General features: G+C 43.8%; 1 protein-coding gene across 3 annotated transcripts in view; it reads left to right on the forward strand.

The window, feature by feature from the left end:
* Positions 1–16,248, forward strand: part of LOC142388088 (rhomboid-related protein 4-like) — a 40,017-nt gene that overhangs the window by 15,779 nt on the left and 7,990 nt on the right. The window contains exons 1-4 of one of the 3 annotated variants that reach the window (XM_075472983.1): positions 126–307; positions 537–1,069; positions 7,878–8,009; positions 8,750–8,903. In XM_075472983.1, the coding sequence (XP_075329098.1) occupies positions 8,760–8,903 (144 nt within the window). In that variant the 5' untranslated portion in view covers positions 126–307; positions 537–1,069; positions 7,878–8,009; positions 8,750–8,759. Of the gene's footprint in view, positions 1–125; positions 308–536; positions 1,070–7,877; positions 8,010–8,749; positions 8,904–16,248 lie in introns of those variants that run through there. The other 2 variants (XM_075472984.1, XM_075472985.1) reach the window with 2 other exon arrangements.

Genomic DNA, 16,248 nt, shown 5'->3' on the forward strand with positions numbered 1-16,248 from the left:
CTAGGGAGAAGTAGCGGGAGCCTCTTTCCCTACGCTTGCGGCATTATTCATTATAAAATTGCTTGCGTTTGGCACGTCTGCTTGGGCATCTGTATGGGGTGCGTTAAGGTATGCTGCCGTTTTGGTTGCTGCCATGCTTTCTCGTTTGTAGGCTTGAACGTTCAGCAGTATAATGCTTTCTTGCTCTCTTGCTCTCTCTTTCTCTCTTTCTTTCTTTCTCTCTCTGCGTAACCAGTGTCGGCCTGAGTAGTGGGGTTGCCTATGGAGCCTTCCCAACACTTGTGTGTCCAATGAAATATAGCCACAGGTATGTTTTAAATGATGTCAGAAACAGTGTGGTGTTTTGATTACCCTGGTTTTCTCATTGGGTGTTACCACCACCGGGGGGGTGTTGGTAATTATGTAAAGGTGTGATTAATCAACTTCATAGTGAAGGTTTATTGACAATTTGGTATGATCTTGTGTTTTAAACGGGGGGATTAAAGTGTTGTATCAGTTCGGTAATGTTTCATGTGGTTTTTGTTTTTTCTTTTCAGCATCAGAATCTGTGCGCAGTTCAGCTGCTGTTCTCTTGAGTTAATTTTGTGGAGGGTATGAGGTGTGTGTGTGCATGCTGCTAGCTGCTGCATTGTGGGTGTCATCCCCCCATGTTTGTCTGTTTAATTTTGTTCTCCTGTGAAACACTTCCTATGGAAAAAAGTATTTTTGATGAGTAATTTAATAAAAAGGTGTATTTTTATACTTCTCTAAATATCCTTGTCGTGTGGGTTTCTGACAGAGTTCCCCTTGATCTAAGAGTGTTAATCAAGGGGTGGCGTAGTCTACTGCGGGGGCGCTGCCGCTACATAGTCTATGGTAGGGGGCGTTACATTTTGGCGTTGTCGGCAGGACCAAATTCCTGTGAAGTGTTGCATTAGAGTCCCTTTTTGGTTTGTTTTTGGTGCAGCAGCGTGTGTTTGTGTGTGGGTGTAGAGAACAGCAGCTGACTAGAAGATGACGGAGCTCCAGGAGCTACGCGATCGCCTGGAGCAGCTTCAAGTGGAAAATCAAAGACTGTCAAGTGCTAGAGGTGATGCTCCTCAATCTGGGCAGCGGGACCAGATATTGTACATTCCCAGAGAGAGACGTTGTCCGAAATTCTCTGGTACTCCTGCAGGTGCCTTTTTATCGGTGGAAGAATGGGTCGAGGAGGCAGAGGGCTGCATTCGGGCAAGACACATGTCCACTTATGAAAAAGCCATGTTTTTGTATGATCACCTTGAGGGTGAAGCCCGAAATGAAATCAAATATCGATCTAAGGCAACTAGAGAAGACCCTGTAGAAATTGTTACAGTCTTAAAAGAGGTTTTTGGATGTGCTAAATCTTATGTATTATGGCAACAGCGGTTTTTCGATAGGAAGCAAAAAGAAACCGAGTCCTTGTTTGAATTTTCACATGCACTAATGGAATTGATGGGGAAAGTTAAAATGTCAAAGGGTGACTGGATCACTGACCCTGAGTTAGTTTTGCGGGACCAATTCTGTGAAAATGTCCATGACCCTACGCTGCGAAGAGAGCTTAAGAAGCTGGTGCGGGATAACGCACGTTGGACTATCTTGGATGTGCGGCGGGAAGCCATTAGGTGGGTGGAGGAGGGTCAGACCGGGCGTGATTGTGCCCATCGCACGGCGGTGCGTAACAGGGAAGCTCAGTACCCATCTCAGTGTGAGGCCACCCTTGCGCAGACCTCTGAGCTAGCTGAGTTGAAAGGGTTGGTGCTAAAACAACAGGCCCAGCTAGAGTTGCTAGTGAAACATTTGGGGCAGCCACATATGCAAACTTCTGCTTCCCAGCCATACAGGGGGGGTCGTTTTAGGCGGGCATCTGATGGGCGACCAATTTGTATTAAATGTGAACAGGCTGGCCATATAGCTCGTTATTGTCCGACCTCTCGCCCGCTAGCTGGTACGCCCACCCGTCAGCCGTCTGTTGATGCTATCGCCGCACAGCCCCCTCATCCGTCGGTTAGCCCCACCGGCTTGCCGGGAAACTTGTGACGCCCAGTGTACAGAGCCATACACTGGGGGGAAATGCATCTGGCTCTGTTTGTCTGCCCTCTCGTAGCCAGTTAGTGGGGAAATGTCCTGTTTTAAATGTCAGCATGGGGGGAGTAGTTGTCCCTTGCCTTGTGGATACTGGCTCCATGGTCACCACCATTACGGAGAGATATTTTAATGAACATTTTGCACATTTTCAGAGGAAAGAGTGTAATTGGCTCGGCCTGAAGGCAGCGAATGGGCTGGACATACCGTATAGTGGCTATGTGGAGATGGAGATAGTGGTGTTGGGGCAATGTATTTCAGGGAGGGGGGTGCTGGTAGTCAAGGACCCTGAGGATGCTGCGTCTGTGTACCGTAAGGCAGCCATACCAGGTATCTTAGGTATGAATGTACTTGGGGAATGTTACCAGGCCCTTTTTGGAAAGTTAGGCTCTCAGCTCTTTCACTCCCCTCTGATTGAATCGGCAGGCCCGGCGGCTCGACAAGCTTTGAAGCAATGTGAAAGGATCGAGGCCGTCGTCAACGCCATCAAGCCCTTTAGGGTCCGAGTTCAAGGGAAGGCATCGGTCTGCCTCAAGGCGGGTGCCCTTACCATGGTCCCAGTGTCATGCCCCCACCTGGAGACAGCAGATTTTCTGCTGGAGCCTCCCAGTTTTGGGGACGAGCAGTTGCCGGAGGGTCTCCTGATGTCACCCACCCTCGTCTGTGCTCGTAAGGGACTCCTGTATGCACCAGTGGTGAATGTCAGCCAGACTGAAGTGTGGCTTCCCCCACGTCGTGTCATTGGCACAGTGCAGACTGCGGCAGCAACTCCTGTCCGAAGTACACCCATCACGGTCGACCCCTCCTGGGAAGAATGTTGTGCATATGTGTCTGCTCAAGAGGTGTCTTCGCCAGTTGCCCCTCTTGACTATGTCCAAGACTTGGTGGGACTCACTCAGCAGCAGACCACCAAAGCCCAGTCCCTTATCCACAAGTATAGCAGTATATTCTCCCAGGGCGAGGCAGATCTAGGCTGTACCACGTTGATCACTCATGAAATCCCCCTGATAGAGGATGCCCCTGTTCGCCAACCATACCGACGCATTCCGCCCTCCCAGTATGAGATGGTGAAGGCGCATATTCAACAGCTTCTGGACAGCCAGGTAATTAGGGAGAGCGCCAGCCCTTATTCTTCCCCCATTGTCCTGGTAACTAAGAAGGACGGCAGTCTTAGGCTTTGCGTTGATTATCGCCAGTTAAACTCCAAGACTTGGCGTGATGCCTACCCCCTCCCAAGGATAGAGGAGTCGCTGGATGCATTGTCAGGGGCCAAGTGGTTTTCCACATTAGACCTTGCAAGCGGTTACCATCAAGTCCCAATGGCAGAGAAGGACAAGTATAAAACCGCCTTTTGCACACCATTTGGCCTTTTTGAGTTCAATAGGATGGCATTCGGCCTCTGCAATGCACCCGGTACCTTCCAGCGCCTCATGGAGCGTATATTTGGGGACTGTCGCTACCAATCTGTTCTCCTGTATTTGGATGATGTCATCATATTTTCCTCCTCGGTCGAACAACACCTCGAACGGCTGGAAGAGGTGTTCAGGAGGCTGGAGGAGCAAGGACTGAAGGCTAAGCTATCCAAATGCAAATTCTTCCAACGTGAGGTGAGCTACCTGGGGCATGTCGTCTCTGCTGAGGGGGTATCCACTGATCCGTCAAAAATTGAAGTGGTGAAGGAGTGGAGGCGTCCAGGCCACCTCGCAGAGCTCCGGTCTTTCCTGGGCTTTGCGAGTTATTATCGCCGGTTCGTGGAGGGCTTTGCTAAACTGGCAGCCCCCTTACACCAGCTGGTGGGCAAGCTCAGTGGGCCCCGGCGGAAAGGGAAGACTCCAACTACCCCTCTGGGCAAGGCGTGGGATGACGCTTGTGAGACTGCCTTTCAGTCCCTGAAGAAGAAACTGACCTCTGCCCCTGTGTTGGCCTATGCTGACTTCCAGAAGCCCTTCATTCTGGAAGTGGACGCTAGCCATGGTGGGCTTGGGGCCATCTTGTCGCAGGAGCAAGGGGGAAAGGTCCGGCCAGTGGCGTTTGCCAGCCGCGGGCTCAAGCCGACAGAGAGGAACATGGAAAACTACAGCTCCATGAAGTTGGAACTCCTGGCAGTAAAGTGGGCAGTAACAGAGAAGTTCCGAGAATACCTGCTTGGGAACCAGTTCACCATCTTTACTGATAACAATCCCCTTAGTCATCTCCAGACGGCGAAACTGGGTGCACTCGAGCAACGATGGGCTTCACAACTTGCCTCTTTCGACTTTGTCCTCAAGTACCGCCCAGGGCGGTGCAATCAGAATGCCGACGCCCTGTCCAGGCAGTACTTGGAGCGGTTCGCCCTTGGTACTGCGGTACCAGAACTGGGTTCCTTGACTGAGAGATGCCAGCTTTCGGCTCTGGAGGGCCGCTGTGAAGAGGTTACTGCCTTGCCAGGCCGCATGCCTCAAGATCTTCAGAGACTGCAGGAGACTGATCCAGTCATTGGTCCTGTCCGGTTGCACCATCAACAGGGGCAGTGGCCGTGTACTGAAGAACGTGAGTCACTGCCACAAGCCAGTCGAAGTCTTCTCCGTCAGTGGGACCGGCTGGTGGAGCGAGAAGGAGTGATGTACCGCTTTGTTCAGGCCTCGAGTGGTGGTCCGCAGGTGCTCCAACTGCTGCTGCCCCAATGCCTGAAGGAGGAGGTGCTGCGAAGTGTGCATGACGACCAGGGCCACCAAGGAGCAGAAAGGACCCTTCAACTCCTGCGAGGCCGCTGCTTTTGGCCGAACATGGCTCAAGATGTGGAGCAATGGTGCCAGAGGTGTCAGAGATGCGTGCTGGGGAAGGCAGTACTACCGAAGGTGCGGGCCTACTGGGGCACACTACAAGCGAGTAGGCCAAATGAAATCCTTGCCATGGACTTCACTTCCCTAGACCCGGCAAGCGATGGCAGAGAGAGTGTGCTTGTCCTTACTGACGTCTTCACAAAGTATGCGCAGGCCATCCCGACTCACGATCAGAAAGCGACCACCGTTGCCCGTATTCTGGTGCAGCAGTGGTTTCATAGATTCGGCCCGCCAGCGCGGATACACTCCGACCAAGGGCGGAACTTTGAGAGCCTTGTGATCAAGCAGCTCTGCCAAATGTACAGTATTCAGAAAAGCAGGACGACTCCGTACCACCCCCAAGGAAATGGTCAGTGCGAACGGTTCAACAGGACATTACATGACCTGTTACGCACATTACCAGTGGCAGAGAAGCGCCGGTGGCCCCAGCACCTGCCCCAGCTCACTTACGCCTACAACACCACCCCGCACCAGACCACTGGACACTCGCCATACTTCCTAATGTTTGGCCAGCACCCCAGACTGCCCGTGGACTTCCTTCTCGGGAACAACCGTGCATCTCATGAGCATGACAACCTGGAGGAGTGGATCCAAAAGCATCAGCAGAGCGTACATTTGACCCAAGAACATGTCAGGCAACGGGCTGCCGACCAGGCGCGGAGGCGGAAGCAGGGCCATAACGACCAAGTGAACGATGCCGGGTTTCGAGAGGGCCAGCTGGTACTTCTGCGTAATCATGTTCAGGGCCGGAATAAGATCCAGGACCACTGGCATGCCAACACTTTCCAGGTGCTACGGAGTGCAGGAACTGTGTACACCGTGGCTCCATTGGGCGGGGGATCCTGCCGGCAGGTCCATCGGACTGAGTTAAGGGCCGTACCGGATGGGTGGCAGTCGGAACCAGATGGGCACATCCGACCCATGGCGCAGACCAAAGGCCAGCGCATGGGAAGGAACCCTTCTCCCACAGACGCAGATCCAACTGATGGTATGGTGGTTCTGTACAGTGAGGGGGGAGGCCAAGAATACCCAGTCCCGATCAGGCCCCCGGCCCTCGGAGAAGGGGAAGCCCTGGGAGTCCACGAGCCCATGTCTTGCACTGGAGCGGATCAAGCACAAGCCCTGCCCCCAGATGAGGTGCCTGGTCCACTGGAAGATGCGCCCTTGCCCTTGCGGCGTACAACCCGAGTCACAGCAGGTTGTCATTCCAATCCCCACCATCTCCCGCGGAGCTGTGTCGTAGCCGGTGGAGAGGGTGGTCCACAAGAGGAGGGCAACCTGGAGGAAGAGTAAGCTGTGATCGTCGGGCCGCCGATTCAATTGGGGGGGGTGAATGTAGCGTGTGGGACTGAGGGCGGAGTGGTTCGATCATTTGTTTTCCCTTTTTATTATTTTTTTTGTTGGTTGTCTTCCAACCGCTTCCGGGGTATGCATTGTCAGAACACAAACACGAACGTGATTGGTCCGCAATTAAGGGCTGGCATCTAGATAGGGCACCTGGGGTCCTTGGGCAGGTAACATCCTCCTGTGTTAGCTGGGTGGCTGGCGGCGTTGGCGTGGCGTGTTTCACAATAAGGTATGCTGCAGTTTATCTTCCTTTTTTTACCGGGGACAGCCTTTGATGGGTACATTGCTGAGCATTAAATGGTACTGTTTGGTTGGTCTAGGGAGAAGTAGCGGGAGCCTCTTTCCCTACGCTTGCGGCATTATTCATTATAAAATTGCTTGCGTTTGGCACGTCTGCTTGGGCATCTGTATGGGGTGCGTTAAGGTATGCTGCCGTTTTGGTTGCTGCCATGCTTTCTCGTTTGTAGGCTTGAACGTTCAGCAGTATAATGCTTTCTTGCTCTCTTGCTCTCTCTTTCTCTCTTTCTTTCTTTCTCTCTCTGCGTAACCAGTGTCGGCCTGAGTAGTGGGGTTGCCTATGGAGCCTTCCCAACACTTGTGTGTCCAATGAAATATAGCCACAGGTATGTTTTAAATGATGTCAGAAACAGTGTGGTGTTTTGATTACCCTGGTTTTCTCATTGGGTGTTACCACCACCGGGGGGGTGTTGGTAATTATGTAAAGGTGTGATTAATCAACTTCATAGTGAAGGTTTATTGACAATTTGGTATGATCTTGTGTTTTAAACGGGGGGATTAAAGTGTTGTATCAGTTCGGTAATGTTTCATGTGGTTTTTGTTTTTTCTTTTCAGCATCAGAATCTGTGCGCAGTTCAGCTGCTGTTCTCTTGAGTTAATTTTGTGGAGGGTATGAGGTGTGTGTGTGCATGCTGCTAGCTGCTGCATTGTGGGTGTCATCCCCCCATGTTTGTCTGTTTAATTTTGTTCTCCTGTGAAACACTTCCTATGGAAAAAAGTATTTTTGATGAGTAATTTAATAAAAAGGTGTATTTTTATACTTCTCTAAATATCCTTGTCGTGTGGGTTTCTGACAGAGTTCCCCTTGATCTAAGAGTGTTAATCAAGGGGTGGCGTAGTCTACTGCGGGGGCGCTGCCGCTACATAGTCTATGGTAGGGGGCGTTACAATAGTATCGGCCATTAGAATTTCTGTGCGACGAAGTTGATAATTTCTCAGCGTGAGAAATGGCATGTGTGGCGTGTGAGCGTGTGAACTTGTTGAAATGCGTGTGTCTCACGCTCATTGCGTGAGACTTGAGAGCCCTGTAATGTTATACTAAAGTAGAATTAAAACAAGTAAAAGCTCTTCCGAATCTCTTGTGTCGTAGTCTAAAATGATTGATTAAATCCAATGTCCAATGCTCGTTCAAGGTTCAGTGTATTGCAAGATATACTGTCTGATTTAATTATTGTGCCTGGTTTTTAATTATACCATCAAATTAATCTGAATGACATTTTCTCTCGAAATACTAAAGGGAGGACAACATCAAATGCCAAATTTAGGACTTTCTTATTGTCGCTTCATATTTATTTATTTATTTATTTATTTTTATTTTTCTTTTTTAAGGTTTCAGTTTCGTTTCTCCCGGGGAGGAGACACACGGGTGAAGGCTGCTCCTTGAAGCGGATAAACTTCACCGGTTTTTTTTACTTCAAACAGAAGAAAACCCAACTTTAACGGAGCCACATCGGATGACTTGTGAGTTTTGATTTAGAACCTCAAAGAATACTTTCGGAAATCGAAAATTAGCAAACTTTCTAAAATTTTAGGTCCGATTTTTAGAAAACTCTCCAATAAAGTGATTATCTGTTAGATAAATGTGAGGAGCTTCAGCATTTTTCCTTAGATAATCATACTGTCTGTCTGGCGTGAAGTGCGCATGCATCTTTGAGGAATGTTCAAATTGTTTCCATCTGTCAAGCTCATAACGAATGGCTGCGTGTTACAAAACATAGTTATGGGGTTTAGATAAAAAGCTGGACTGTTTCTCGCTCAGAGTCAATTTCCAGACCCACCCAAAGACACTTAGACCTGCACAGCTGTCACTTTTTCTGCAGACTGAGTGACACAACAGACAGGAGAAGGTTTACACCATCGGTATCTTGTTGTTTCTCATTAGTTCTCCACAGTAAATAAACTCCTTTGTGATTCTCAGTCTTTGTCAGATCCTTTCGTTACTTCATAAACTACAGTCTTTGTAGTTATGTTCCTTTCTTTTCTTTCTCTTTTCCCTTGTCAGGTTGTTTTATTATTCAGGCTTTTGTTTTTAAAGTTAAGTTCGTGGTTTTCAGGCTCAGCTGCGTTTTCGGTTTGTTTTAAAAGACTTCAGCTCGTCATTTGTTGAGCTCATTTTCAACATTTACAAGAACGTTTAGTCACCACAAACATGACTTTGTCTGTACGCAGCATTTAAAATAAACGAACCTCTCTGTCCACAGTGTTTTCAGCATGCAGAGGGGTTTCCAGGTGGGCTTGCCACTCCTGGTTATCCAGCTGTTCCAGTGCGGGTTTGGAAACATCTCTCCCGTCACCATGGCTGTCTTTGGATTCAACATTTATCTTTATGTGTTCCCTGCTGCTTCTCCAATACAGGTAGGTCTGCAATAAAGTGAAAAGTCTCTGCTTTATTGGGTAGATTTACATCAATATTTAAGGAACTCAAAGGGCGCAAAAGTAATCTGAGGCGTGTGACAACAACCAGTTCAAACATGGTTCAGAGCTAATAAAGACATGACCTTTAAACTGAGATGGAGCTTTCTGTCAGTATAAAAATAAATATTCAACTATGAGAGACAGAGTCAGACGAAAAGGGAGAAAACAAATATGTATTACACACTTAAAGTAACACCCTTTCGTCAAACTTAATTAGTTAATTGGATGTGACAGGTGAACTCTAGTGACCCCAGGTCATGAGGTGGGGGGGGGGGGGGGGGGGGGTTAGGGGGAGTGGGGTTAGGGGAGGAGTTATGGGAAGGAGTTTAGGTAGGGAGTGGTTAAGGGATGGATCTAAATATTTATTGAGTGTAAAATGAAAGATTGTTTAATGACAAAATAGGGAAAGTTTAAGTTTTAGGAGCAAAGCTGACAACATTTTAAGTATCCTATGAGTTACGAAAAAATAGCTGTTTGACAGCTTTGCAGACCCTCATATAATTTAATAAAGTAATTAGGTCATGTAAAGCCCGTGACTTTGAGAACCAATGAGATGATAGAAGGGTGGATGGGTTTAAGAACAATAGTTCATTGTTCTTAAACGTCGCTGATCCTCTCCCCTGTAGGGCAAATATATAATAAAAGTTGGTTATTTTCAGAATAGAAAGAAAAAAAAAATGACCGTAGGTTAATAAGGATATCCTGTGAGTAGTCAATATGCACCACTCTCCGCTAATCAACTTGGGTTTAAGAAAAATAGTTGATTGATAACGTCGCCGATCCTCACCCCTTTAGGGCAAATATAACACAAGTTGGTTATTTTCAGAATAGAAAGAAAAAGAAATGCACCACTCTCCTCTAATCAACTAACTGGGGTCGATTCATACAGGGAGGCTGTGAACAGGGTTTCAAGTCATGAGAATGCTCCATTGTTTTACCACATGACCATCAAGTATGAATCATGTGTAGCTAATTTTAGGAGGGGTGGGGGAGAAAGAAACAATCTATGTTAATGGCATGCGCATGTCCATCTATGCGTTGACCCTCATACTTTGCTACTGTGCTTCTAAAAGATTTATTTCTCTTCAGTTGCACAGTGGAAAGAACATTTTCAGGAACCATGTTACTCATCCTTGTAACTTACTAAACATCTAATTAGCTATGTTCAATATGATATGCTGTATCGAATGCAATTTGTTATTAATAAAGGTAATCACATAGGAGTCTGCATACCTATTAACTAACCCAGAGTGAATAAAAGTTTTTAAAAAATAAAATCCTCTTCTGATGACATTGAGGGTAGACAAAGCATACGCTTCATATAGTGAGGCTGTGAACAGAGTTTCAAGTCAAGAGTATGCTCCATTGTTTACTTCATGAGCACCAAGCATGAATGGTCTGTAGCTAATTTTAGGAGGGGTGGTAGTAAGGCTGGAGAGAAAGAAACAATCAATCAGTTGAAAAAGAAATGACTTCCTAAAGCATGTTTCCTTTACACTTCAGCTGTCTCTTCTCTTCATCGTATGTGTTTATCAGCTTCCACATCCCAGAGCAGTTTGTGCATGACTGTTGGTTGCATGCACTCATCCAGCAGCCTTGTTACGAAAGTCTCATCCCATGGTCTAAGAGACAAGACAGCCACAAGTGGGAAAGGTCACATGCAAACATTCAGTTGAATAAGACACAGAGAGTGCGCCTACTCTTCTTTTTCTTTTCTTTTTTAACATCCAGCTAATTATGACATATTAGTTCATATGAGATAAGAAACATAATGAAAAAACAAAAAACTCACTTCTCTGACAGAACAATGTGATAATTTCACCCTGTTTCTTACAGAAATCAAAGTAATTATGTAAAATGTTAAAAAAGATTATTTGAGAAAACCCCTGAAACAGGTTCATATGCACAAGGAGCTGTTAATATAATCTCACACCAACAGTATATCTGCATCTCCACCGGACAAGAATAACATGTGTATGTTACTCCTCATACATTATGTTACTTTGCTGCTTAAAGATTTATTTAACTTCAGTTGAGCAGTGTAAAGAACATTTTCAGGAACCATGTTACTCATCCTTATAACTTACTAAACATCTAATTAGCTATATTCAATATGATCTGCTGTATTCATTGCAATTTATTATTAATGAAGGTAATCACACACACACACACACACACACACACACGCAAACACACATAGCCAAAGACAAACAACTAAGTTTTCAGGAGTGCTGACCGTTTTCTAAGTGTTAAATCTCAGGGAAACTTCATCCAGGAGCAAATACTAAACCAGACAGATTTCTCAGCCTACTTCAAGCAGGCTACTTCTAAATAGGAATCAGAACACCTATTAACTAGCTCGGAGTGAATAAAAGTTTTAAAAATGAAAAAACAAACAAACCACCAAACAAACAAAAAAAAAAACCTTATTCATCCCCTGTGCTGCAACAGCAATGGTAGGAATTTTCCTGAGTGACTATGACTGTTGTACAACAACCCAGAAGTTGATCTCCTAGGGGTGTTTAGAGTTGATATTAAGAGTTATTTAAGTTTTAAAAAATTTAATAAAAAATTTGAAAATTAAAAAAAAGGATGTAAAAACCTCCTAACAACATGCAAATAAATAAACTACAGTCAAAATAAAGTTTTCAAACAGAGTGCAGCATGTTCCTAAAGCACCTGAGCACCAAGTGACCTGCGAAGTGATCAGAACTGATCAGAGGTGTAAAGAGATAGATGTTCCCTTGTGATTAGTTAAAGTCAACAATTAATAAACTTCAGAATTTGATTTTCCACAGTGGGGAAAATGATCACCATCACCTGTATGAATGAATGAACAGTTTAGTCACAGAGGCACTAAGTATGTTCTCATGAGAACAGGGTACAGCCAAGTGGTTTGGCAACTACAGACTTAGAAAAAATAGATTTGGAGCTAGTGGTAAGTCCCTTTTCCAGCAGGGTCAGGTTCTCAGCGGTCACCCTGAGAACTACCAATGTCTGATTCCATCTTTTATTCTGAGATCTCGTGAATGTCCAGTTAAACATTTATATTAGATACGTGTAACAGATAGTTAGATGTACAAGTCATATCCTGCATTTGCTGTTACTGGCGAGCTGTTAACGCAAATATGAACTAAATCTTCACGGCAGCAAAAGACTCGAGCGCGCACACACACACACAGAAATGTAGTCAAGAGTTATCTTTCCACTGTACCTTTTAAGGGGTGCATTGCAATTGTCCAACCAGGAACTGTAGAAAATAAGCCAACTTTCTGATGAATCACACTGAAGCCACTGTAAATTTTTTTTATTTTTTTTTTTTTATTTTTTTTTTTTTGTTTTACAAGTATAATGCCTCACTGTATAAAACATGTTTAGTGCGACAAGTCAAAGGTGAAAGTGGATAACATTAGAGTCTGCTCTTAAAAACTTCAATAAACCAGTTCACATATATTCCTGCTAAAATAATGTTACTATTGCAACATTCCAAAATATTGGACCTGAATCTGACTTAATGTCTGATTGTAGTTAAGCTGTTAACCAGCAAACAAGGCCTGACTTCATTTAGCCTTAAATACTTCAGACTCTGCTCAATCCATCCTTCATTTGAAATCAAAACACTATAACCTGGCTTTGTGGTAAGATTCAAACACGAACAATTGTTCGATTTGATGAGTAAACACACGAACAAGTGAGCATGCAAAGAAAATATACTGATCTCCTGGAGACTCAGGATTAAATATAATAAAAATGATCAAAGTCTCATCTTTCTTGAACTGTTTAAGACATATTGGTTACTGCCTCAGCTCCGTTTTGTGTTATTTTTCTGATAGTTTAAGCACCATGAAAGATTTGATTAAGCTGAAAGTAAAACTCCTTGCTTTAGGTCTGCATACAGACCTTATAATTGTAAATTTTGTGCCCACCAAACTCTTTTATGCTCTTAGATTTTACATGAATGTAACCTTAAAACGCCCTGCTAATATTATTCTTAAGCTTGATTCGTAAAAGATTTTGAACCCGAACACCTTTCTTGATCTTATGTGCTAATGATGTGTAAATCTTAATCAACTTAAGCTGAAGGCGCTAAACAGGTTCTTTAACCCCATTTCCCCACCTTGGTTTATTTAAGACAGCTACGTATTTAAAGCTGCCGTCGGCAGGTTTTCAAAATTCTGAGTCTAAAGTTGGAAAATTGGAACTGATACAACTTTCAGGTCCCTCCCCCTCTGTGGACAAGGTTGTGCACTGAGTTCACACCAGTTTGCGGGCACACAAGCTGGGGGCAGACTCACGCTCAGCATGGTTGGTGACTGTTTTGCTCAGATAATGGATAAATAATAAATCTAACGTGATTGGTTAAAAACAGCCGGGGCGCTCGATTTTTTGCAAGCACGATTACAGGCTTCAGAGGGAGCTACAGAATTCGGGATTTTTCCTAAACAGCTTATTTAATATTCTACTACCAGAATCCCATGACAGTTCAAGCTAATATAACTAAAAAAAAAAAAAATTTAAAAAAAAGTTGCAGACGGCAGCTTTAACTTAAACGGAATACCGGCACACACTCGATTCTTGTCTGGAATAGCTACGGACAAAAGAAGAAAAATAAATAAATTGACATACAAAATCTTGGTGATGGGTGAGGACAATGAAGACAGGCAATATTTTGCAGACAATGAAAACCAAAAATATATATATGTAGCCTAGGTGTCTCTTGCAACTGCAGTAAAGGTGATATTTAAAAAGCGAAACGTTGTTTAATTTAACTAAAAGAGGGCAGGAGGGCTAAATTAACCACACAATATTAAATATTCTGCATCTAATGATTCAATTCTCACATCTTTGAATTAATACTCGTGCAGAGTTCAACACATGCATGGTGGATAGTGCGATGGTGATAATGGTTCTACTGAAACAGAACATTTCATGACACAGAAAATGTATCCTAAATTGTATATCCAACCAGCATGAAAATTCCATCCACTGTAGATGATGGCAGCATTATCCAGTGTTTCAATCTTATTCTACTTTTTTATTACCATTATCATTTTTTTTTTTTAACCAAAGACAAACTATGCCTTTCATCAAATTTAAAAACTAGATTGGAGACAAATTAGCACTTTCACCAATTGCAGTCTAACACAACAATCTAAGGGAGGATAGATTCATTTCAGAAGTTGGGTATAGGGAGACTTTCCAATAAAGAATGTCAATTTGCTATCTGGAGAGACCAACAATGGATGTAAATCAGTTAACTTTACGTGTTGAGGGTCGACTAAGATAAAAGAATCCTAGTTTACCCCTGTTGTTCTTAATATCTGACCTCCCCACATCCGCACTAAACATAGTGTGACATGATGTGGGAAGTTTGAAATGTAATGAAATTACACACAAACAGTTAGACTGGTCTTACAATTACAGCATAGCTATGATACGACAAGTGAAGTAACACATTACAACTCTGCATCTCTTGTTTCGTGTGCATCACTGTGTGTCATCCTGTTCAGGGATGGCACCATATCTTGTTCTGTGACCCTAAACTCGAGATTTCACATATAGTGTTAATAATGTAAGAGGATACAAAGCTTAAAACGTGCAGAAATTAAATAGTTGTATGCTAATTAAATGTCATGTCAAGAGAACGGCTGCATATGTTCTTACGAGTGCTAGGATTTAAAAAATGATTTTGCTGTTGTTAAGATACAACATCAATGTAGAACTTTAAAGAAATCAAGAAGCTATCAGGAAGAGACATTTATATATGTATATATATATATATATATTTATTTTTATTTTATTTCATTTGTTTAGTAGGACAGATTATCAGTAAACCCAAAATCAGTGTCACAGGAGAAGGAATTACAATATCTATTTCTATTTCATACACACACATAAAACAAGCACAAAAGAAAAGAAACCCCATCCACCTTCCCCACCCCCATTGGTCTGTAATTATAATTTTACCCAAGCAAACCTAAGCATTTTATAGTCTGTATAATGTGCTCTAATCTATGGCTAATACTTTACAAGTTTAGCTAAAAATTACAGGTTGGAAACTGCAGATACTTTGTCAAAATAAAAGAGGAAAGGCCGCCATGTAGTGAAAATATTCTCAACTGATCCTCTTAAAGAAAATTTGATTTTTTTCCAGTTTTAAGAATCACATCATATCCTTTGTCCAGGTATGCAGTCCTGGACCAATTGGTGACTTCCAATGTAGGAGGATACGTCTACGGGCAATTAGAGAGGCGAATGATAGTACATTACATTTTTGTGCGCTGAACGTAGGGTAGTTCAGAGGCACCCCAAAAATAGCAATAAATGGAGAAGGTTTTATATCAGTCTCTAAAACTTCAGACATGATTTAAAAAAAAAAATCTTCCAAAAACCTGTCAGCTATGAACAGGTCCAAAAAGTGGGGGGCGAGATGTGATGGAACAAAGGTACATCTATGACAGGCCTCACTAGTACCAGGAAAATAATTTGCAAATTTGGCTTTGCTTAAGTGCATCCTATGTACCACCTTAAACTGTACTAGGTTAAGACGGGCACATGATGTAGAATAATTCACTTGTAGTTGGGGTTTATCCCACCATTCGTCCTGAAACTGAACTTCCAGTTCGGCCTCCCATTCACATTTGATTTTGTCAAGAGGAGAGGGGGTTTAATTTCAGAATAAAAGTATATCATTTGAATGTTAGTCCCACTTGCATAAACGGCTTATCAAGAATATGTGGTGATGATGCCTCCTGAGGCAGATGTGGAAATGTAGTATAGTGGCCCTTAACAAAACTCCAAAGTTGAAGATATCAAAAGAAATGGTTTTGGGGGAGATCAAATTTATCTGACAAGGATTTGAAATCTACAAACACACCATTGAGGAATAAGTCTCTAAATGATCTGACACCTTTATAACTCCAGAATCCAAATGCAGAGTCAAGCTTTGATGGCAAAAAGTAGTGATTATTGCATAACGGTCCAAAGCTTGACTCTGCATTTGCAACAGTCATGCATAAACTGCTCTGGGATGTGGAAGCTGATAAACACATACGATGAAGAGAAGAGACAGCTGAAGTGTAAAGGAAACATGCTTTAGGAAGTCATTTCTTTTTCAACTGATTGATTGTTTCTTTCTCTCCAGCCTTACTACCACCCCTCCTAAAATTAGCTACAGACCATTCATGCTTGGTGCTCATGAAGTAAAACAATGGAGCATACTCTTGACTTGAAACTCTGTTCACAGCCTCACTATATGAAGCGTATGCTTATGCGTATGTCTACC

The sequence above is a fragment of the Odontesthes bonariensis genome, chromosome 9 (genome assembly GCF_027942865.1).
Source record: "Odontesthes bonariensis isolate fOdoBon6 chromosome 9, fOdoBon6.hap1, whole genome shotgun sequence".
NCBI lineage: Eukaryota > Metazoa > Chordata > Actinopteri > Atheriniformes > Atherinopsidae > Odontesthes > Odontesthes bonariensis.